The sequence below is a fragment of the Gallus gallus genome, chromosome 4 (genome assembly GCF_016699485.2).
Source record: "Gallus gallus isolate bGalGal1 chromosome 4, bGalGal1.mat.broiler.GRCg7b, whole genome shotgun sequence".
In the NCBI taxonomy this organism is placed as follows: Eukaryota; Metazoa; Chordata; class Aves; order Galliformes; family Phasianidae; genus Gallus; species Gallus gallus.
Window position 1 is genome coordinate 9,482,479 of NC_052535.1, and position 7,721 is coordinate 9,490,199.

The 7,721-nt window shown below is 52.7% G+C and overlaps 1 protein-coding gene across 1 annotated transcript; it reads left to right on the forward strand.

The window, feature by feature from the left end:
* Positions 1-4,475: 4,475 nt before the first annotated feature.
* On the forward strand, positions 4,476-7,721 carry RGCCL (regulator of cell cycle-like). Its single transcript, XM_420264.8, has 5 exons — positions 4,476-4,514; positions 4,689-4,844; positions 5,272-5,352; positions 5,748-5,810; positions 6,743-7,721. Exons 2-5 carry the CDS (start codon positions 4,691-4,693, stop codon positions 6,748-6,750), a joined length of 306 nt encoding a protein of 101 aa, XP_420264.4. The 5' UTR covers positions 4,476-4,514; positions 4,689-4,690; the 3' UTR covers positions 6,751-7,721.

Genomic DNA, 7,721 nt, shown 5'->3' on the forward strand with positions numbered 1-7,721 from the left:
CTTTGTGAGCAGGGAGCCCACAGCTCAGCTCACGTGCCCCACACTTGTCATTACAGTGCTGTGGCTTTGGCCATCCTTTGTAGCATCAAAAGGATTGTTAATGAATATGTGATCTTTCTGGCACCAGGCAAAGAGAGGAGATATTCCACAACAGCCTCATCTGCCCAGTGCATGATACCTACACAGGGTACTGTATCTTCTCAGCTGCACTGCTGGGGGTTGAACTCTTGCTTTGAAAAGGGCCTTTTCCTGTAAATGGGTACACTCAGAATGGATGGAGAAGCAGTACCCGGAAAACAGCAGGCTAAAGAAGGATGAGTGTGCTGAAAGATAGCTGGTGAAAGCCTCCCACGAATCCAGCGATTAGCAGTGCTGTTGACTCTGCAGGAACAGATAAACACGGGGCACTGTGAGTCTGCTGAATGCTCCTGGGGCCGTCAACACGCTCAGACAGCCAATGGCCAGCTGTGCAACCAGGATCACATCCAGGAAGGCAGCAGAGCAGCTGGTCTGTGCCGACAGATGCGGGATTATACCTGGTGCAAAAGCAGACCCTCTGGGAGACCTTTCAATTTCTTCCTAAAAGCCTCTGGCACATCAGTGAGACTGCTCCTCAGCCAACAGTCAGCGCTGGTCTCACTGTCCCCACGGGGTGTGAGTGACACCTCATCTCATGTCAGCCACGACAGCTTGAGTCCGTTAGCAGCACTAATGAGGATAAGGTCTTCTAGTAGCCAGTGCCCTTGGCAGCTCAGGGAAGGGGTTTTACAGCAGTTGGACGCCTTTTCCATGAAACCCTCAAGAGAGAGCACTGGGAAGGAATCAGATCTTCAGTTTGGGAGGAGTGGTTACAAATATTCGTAATTTTAAATTCAAGAAAAAGCAGATGATCACTATGTCTTTAAATGGACATAAGGGCACTCAAATCATTACGCCAATGTGACACCTGGACCGCAAATCATATTTTTGTCATCATGTTGAAATATGAAGTGTTGGACGCGTGGGGAATAGATAGGCAAGTCTTGCTTAGTGCAGCAGGTTGATGGGATATCCTGGGAAGGGCCGTCCTAAAGGAGTGTTGTGTAGGAGATTCCCTGGTAACACATCTGATGGAGAAGGTTACAATAGGGGTAAAGGAAAGGCACAAGTTGCAGTGGTAATAGTGGCAAGCTGCAGTTTGAAGATGCCAGCAAAAGACCAAATGAGAAGCACTTTGGGGAAATATATTGCAGAGCCAGAAGATGTGTATGACATGCAGGCTGTGTGTTTGGCTGACAGCTGACCCCAGACCAGCATCGAGCCATCGTTGTGCCCCTTTGGAAACCATGCAAGGGCTTAAAGGCAACGAAAAGTTTTGCAGCCACCTCTGTGCCCCGTAGAGGCACTCCAGCAGACAGTCCGGCTGCTCTCACATTCACTTCAATCGTGTGCACAGGTGAGCACTGTGTGTTTCATGTGCTGCTCCCCACGGGCCATGGGAAGAAGTACCTTTTCAAAAGCACTGCTACGTGGGGCATTTAATTCTTGCTCCTGATTACGTTAACCTGAAGGTGATGGCTATGATGAAACACTATTTGTTTCGCTTTGCAAGAAAATTCCTTTCAAAGTTTGCTTGCCGAGCACTGTATCAGAGCACAACAGAGGGCACTGAGTGCTCACTGAGAAGCACTCTGTCCTTTGCAGCCCCTGCAGAGAAATGCGCTTTTCAAAGATGGATTATTATTTTTTACTGATAAAAACAAAAAATCACTTTCAGCGCAAGGCCCTTCCACTGCATACAAGGCTTGAGACTTCCCTGGCATGGGACGAACACCGGGATGTTGCTGAAAGCTCCACATGAGGGCAGCTGTCACCACTTCTGCAAGTGTGCTGCTTCCTCTCAGCAGCATGCAGCGCTCTTTCAGAAGCACAGCAGCAGACACTGCCTGGCACGTGTGCTTGCATATGACTTGTTTTATTTCAGCTTCCTCAAACAAACAAGACTTCTTGAATCAGTTGCAGAGCGCTGTTGTTCCTGAAGCACTTTGCCCGACCCTTGCTCAGCTGCTGACCCAATAGGCCCACTCTTAAGAAGAGATGCAGACACAAGGCTGAAGGATAGAAGTAAAGCTAGATCCTGGCAAGTCTGCTTGGCTTTTGCTATGCTTCAGCTTCAGCCTCTTTTACCCTCCTACCCACCGGAATCTGCAAACCGCTCTAAAAGTATGCTTTAAAACAGCTGGAAAGTTTGTCTGGCTGTTTGCAGCCCCCAGGTGCCAGGGTAGGGTGATGCTGCTGGGGGCAGCTGTGGGCTGCCCGCTTACTCACTGCCAGAAACAGTTTGGGTCATGCAGCACCAGAGGGGTTTTACAGCTAGAGTCAGCTTCAGAGGTCTTAAGAAGGTTAGAACTGGTGGTATCTCACAGTATTAGGATCAGTGATTCAAAATCACAAGGAAGTGTTTCATAGCCAACAGCGAAGAAACAAAGGATACACACGTAGGCATTGTGTATGGCACCACGTAACACTTTATCTTAGTTCACGGTGAACTAAGAGAATTTAAATGACTCAAAATAAGCTCCTTCATTACAAGCAAAACACTGCTTCATCTGTATTTCTGAGAGCAGAGAAACTACCTGGGGGTTTAAGTCCAGACAGGAAAGGGGTCACGCTCCTGTGGCAGGCTGAGGACCAAGGGGTCAATACCTGATTATGTTTGACCTAGAAAATGAGTGGCACTGCACCCCCGCTGAAAAGAGCTGTCACAGGGGCATCAAGGGCAGCACTGTGCTGGCAGTGTGGGACAAAAGCTGACTGGCTGGGCTTTGCGTGCCCTTAGAAGAAAAGCAAGAGTTTGGAGGCAGAACCCGCCCGAAGCTGGCTGCTGTGGCTTGGTAGGAGGGGAATTGCCTGGGGTTTCCAGCCTTCCCCATACTGTGTCATTTACAGTGAAAAGCCCAGAGCACGGTATGGCAAATCGGAGCCTGGCCAGTCCCAATGCAGTGTGGGACACTGCTGTAATGACTGCTTGCTTCTCGATGGCCAACGTGCAATTTCTTCTAAATACAGGTTCTGTGCCGCCCTGCACTGGAAGGAATAAAGGGACACTGAAAAATGCTGCTGACACCATCATCTTATTGGTGTGCTTAGCTAAAATGATGGAAAATGGATTTTTATTTTCAGAACAGAATCGGGCTGACAGAGTCCTGCCTGCACCCAAAGGCCAGCAGCAGGGGGCAGGGAATGCCTTCCTCTGCTCCATGGCATGCATTTAATGGGAAAAGTGCTAAAACATCAGATGGTTCCCAGCAAAGTCCACAGTGGCCAAGCTCATTTCTCTGGATGACATCCCAGTGTTTGTTCCTGTCACTTCATCAAGCCGTGAGACAGACTGGTGGCTGAGGAACTCCTCTGTATGGCAATTGCCGATGCTGAAATTATTCAGCTCTGAGCTGAACGCAGGCACTGGCTGAACCCATCACTCATGGGAACGTGTTGTAGAGTGCTGTCTGGACTCAGGCCTCTCAGCCTGAACGCTCACAAGTAACACTGAAGGAGAGACACATGCCCATGCAGGCTTACACCCAGAAAGTGTCAGCTTTAGCTGATGGCTCTGTGTAGGAGTAAGAGCTAAAGGAAACTCCAATGATCCAAATGAGCACAGTTGGAAAACACAGACATGCCTTTTTTTTTTTTTCTTTTTTCCTGTAAGGACTGTGGTTTCCCTCTGTGACCTGCTCATTCACCCGAAGGATTTTCACTTTGATTTAGGGATGGCAGAAAGCAATCAGAGCTCTCCATTGGCCTCTGAGATCACCAAGGTGATGTGGGTTGAAACTACAGACGGAACCTGCTGATCATCCTAGAAGCAGAGAGGACAGAGCAGCTTCGAGGTCCCTCTGGATGGCAGCGCGGCCCTCTGCTGTGCCTGCCACTCCTCCCAGGCTGATGCCACCTGCAGCCCTGCTGAGGGTACACTCTGCCCCAGCATCCCGTCAGAGAAGATGTAGAACAGGACGGCACACAGAACGGACCCCTGGGGTGCTCTGCCTGATACTGCCCCCCAGTTAGCCTCTGTGCCACCGATCACCCTCTGGGCTCGGCCGCTCACCCTTGCTGTAGGGCAGTTTTTCAGGCCAAGGCAAAACTCAAGCACTCCATCGCCACTCTGTGACAGTCGCAGCCTCCTGGAGGTTAAAAGCTCTCTTTGGGAAGAGTTGGACTAATGACTCGTCCGGACAGCTGGCAGGAGATGCTGAGGACCACGAGCACATAGCCGACCTCCAGCCAAGGGCCAACCGCGCTCGGACAACCGCACCGGGAAACAGCGCGGAGGAGGAGGCTGGGCCGGACCGGGCCGGGCTGGAGGGGAACCCGGGGAGACCCAGAACGGAGCCGCGCCAACCGCACCCCGCTGCCGGCGCTGCCCCGGCCCCGCCCGGTGCCGCCGATTGGTGCGGAGCGGCCCGCGGGGCGGCGGCGCTGATACAAAACGCGCCGCGACCGTCTGTGCTCCGTCGGAGCGGGTTGGGACGGTAAGTGCTGTGCTCTGCTGGGATCCCGCTCCTCTCCGGCCCGGGGGGAGCCTGTTCGTGGGGCGCTGCGGGCTATGCGATCTCTCGGCCGCCAGCCCGGGACCGCTCCTGCGATGGCTGAGGCTTTGCCTGGTGCGCGGCCCCAGCCCCTCACTTCCCAACGCTTCCCTGCAGCCATGTCGGACGAGCTCAGCGATCTGCTGCGGGAATTCGATGAGGTCGTCGAGGGCTTCGACAGGGGCCCCGCGAGTCAGTATGAGCGGCACCTGGAGGAGCTGAAGAGGAAAGCGGGGCACAGCGTGTACGACAGCGGCATCGATGAGCTGGAGAGTGAGTGTGGGGCTGGGGGGCAGGGTGGTGTTCCTGAGGGTGGAATCGCTGTGAGGGCTCTGGGGGTCTTCCATGGCAAAACACGAAGCTTCGTGCTGGTTCAGCCCCTGGGCTGCCTGTCTGACCTGACTCATGTGGGCAGGATGAGTAATGCGGTGTCTGGGAGGGCTGTGGTTATAGCTGGGTCCTGGTCCAGGGGCTGCCAACATCCGTTGGTACTGCTTCTGCAGAGCTGCTTGAGGAAACAGGAAAGAAGATGCCCAGCAGCCTTCAAGCATTCCTTCTAGCCAGGGAAGAGTGGGTGGACCGAACAAGTGAGAAAGTAGCCTGGGGTCCTGTAGTGTGCACGGGGTCAGTCCCTGGTTCTGCAGTCTGTTTACTGGGTGCCTCTGGCCTTGGGCAGCAACTGATGCTTTGCACCTTGTAGGTACCAGCACATCCCCAGCGAGCAGCTTGAACTCCAGTGAGGAAGATCTCAACACCCACACTGGTCCTTACTCCTCTAAAGGTAAGGTGGGAAGGTCTGTCTGAAGGGCTGTTTGCCAGGGTTTCCTTGCCCTGCATTGGGGAGGTATTACAAGCAGTGAAGGAAGTCCCATCCCTAGTAGCTGGACCACTGTGCTGCCACAGTCATGCTCCCAGAGTCTGGGTATGAAACTGGGAGAGGATGGGGTTGGTGGGCTGTGAGGAGACAGCTAGTTCTTGGGTGTGGAGGTGTGTGCCTGTAGTCGGTTGGCCCTGGGGATTTCCTTTCCATACTGCCCTTGGGTAGTGTCGTTGTTGTGAAACCTCTTTCCCAGAGCTCTGCCAGCTCTGATCTGTGTGCCCCTCGCCCAGATTGGAGGGGGGTTGGTGGAGGGGAGTGGGATGAAAGAGGGCTGATGGTGTCTTTCTGTCCACTAGCTAAACTTGGAGACACGCAGGAGCTGGAGGAGTTCATTGCGGATCTGGACAAAGTATTAGAGGGTATGTACATGGCTCTGTCCACCAGGCTTTCCCACAGATATGGTACAGCCTCTGACACTATCACTGTGGTTTCTGCAGAGATGACTGTGCTCTGACACTGGTGTGGAGTTGGGGCATGACTTTTCTTTGCTTATCTGAATATCATTACCACGTGCTTTCAAGCTCTTTTGAGAGAGGCAGGAATTCTTCTACTTGGGTGTCTCTGGTACCTCAGTTTTCCCAGCTATTAAAGTGGAGGTGGCAGTACTGTTCTGGTGGAGAGCCCTAGTGATATGTGCCTATTGGAAATGTCCCATGAGGAATGTGAGGGTTCAGACTGATTAGTACCACCTAGCACCTGCCTGGAGAAAGGCCCACTGGGACACACTGACAGTGAGCAAGTCTATCAGAGTAGGATGCTGGCACCTACAGAACCGAAACCACTTTGGATGCTGTGTGCAGTGGTGGAATGGGGAATTCCAGCTGTCTGAAAGCACAGCTGGGTTGTGATATCACTCTGCAGATGTTCCCTTACTGATAGAGGGCTTGGCTGCCGGTGTCCCTGAAGAGAGTGGTAGTGTCATGCTGGGTCTCTCTGGCTTTATTGGGCAGCATTACAGTATTGTAAGGTTGGCTTTAGCAGGGGTGAGGGGGTCATCTTTTCTATCCTTGCTCTCCCCTGTAGGTCACAGTTCCCAGTATCTGTTCCCATCAGTCAACTCATTTTTTTGGATGTACAAAGGGAGGGGAAGGAAGCGTTGCTTCTGCTGGCCTTGAGTCATACTTGGAGTTAGTAAAGAGGGAAGGGAGCTGCAGCCCTGAATGCAGGTTTCTGCTGTAACCCTTCTGCAGGTGATTCTGGGAGCAGGTGTAGGGATACCCAGTGTACTAATGCATCCCCCCCTGCTATGGTCTCACTACTTTTCTTTTCTATCTCATTGTTTGTCCTGCAGAGATGTAAGATGTGGTTTTGGTGGAAAGTTTGGAGGAGGATCCACGGCAGATACACCTCGTGCCTCCCTGATGTACCCCATGCTTCTGTGTCCCTGCCATCCTGCAGCTGAGTGGATAACAGCTCCTGTGTGCTGTGACATGCTACTTCATGCCAGGGAAGGGCAATCCCAGCCACAAACATGGACTGATCCTGCCTCGACAACTGCTTCTTGCTCCAGCAGCTGGAGAACTGGGATGTGTTTCTGGTGCTGTGGGGTTGGGGTGCTGGGACAGCTGTGCTTGTGCCAGTCACATGGCACTGGCAAGCTTAGGCCTGTGTGTTCAGCTTTGCGTGTCCATGGCACCCCCAGCCAAGGAGAAGGAGGAGCTCATCAGACCCTGGGGTCTGGGCAGGGCAGGCTGGCATAAAGGCAGTGGGAGCCTTAGGATGGTCCTCAATGTTGTGGACACAACCATGGAACAGCACTTTGATCCTTGCCTTGGGCCTGCCGCAAGATCTGCTGAGGTCTGCTGGCTGACAGCTGTGAATGATGGCATGGTCAGCTCTGCTTTAATTGTTGAGCTTCAGTCTGCTCCCATGTGCAGGACAGGACTCTGCTGGCACTAAGATATGAAACCCTCTTGGTGAGGGCATCAGGCTATGCCCTGAAAGGGGGGCTGGTGGCTGCTGACCAAGTGGATCTGGGGAGTTTATCCTCTGGATTCAACAGTGGCATGATGCTGATATGGGCAAAGATCAACTTGCAGTGCTTCATTGATACCTTGGTGTCCTCTCCTGGTTTGGGAAGCCTGCTCCTGCAGCAGTGTGTCAGGCAGTGGCAGCCATTGCTGGCCTGTTGCTTCTCATGGGTATCTGCAAATAAGGCCCCTGCCTGGACCCCAAGTGCCTCTGCCCTGATTTCTGCTGTTAATACTGTAACAATGATGTACACTGTATAGTTAATGTATTTTTTATGAATGGGATTTTAAGTCTCTGAA

Coding starts and splice junctions, on each gene's coding strand:
- RGCCL (XM_420264.8), top strand. CDS start 4,691: ATGTCGGACGAGCTCAGCGATCTGCTGCGGGAATTCGATGAGGTCGTC. Junction 4,845..5,271: donor CGGCATCGATGAGCTGGAGA/GTGAGTGTGGGG, acceptor TGCACCTTGTAG/GTACCAGCACATCCCCAGCG. Junction 5,353..5,747: donor TGGTCCTTACTCCTCTAAAG/GTAAGGTGGGAA, acceptor TCTGTCCACTAG/CTAAACTTGGAGACACGCAG.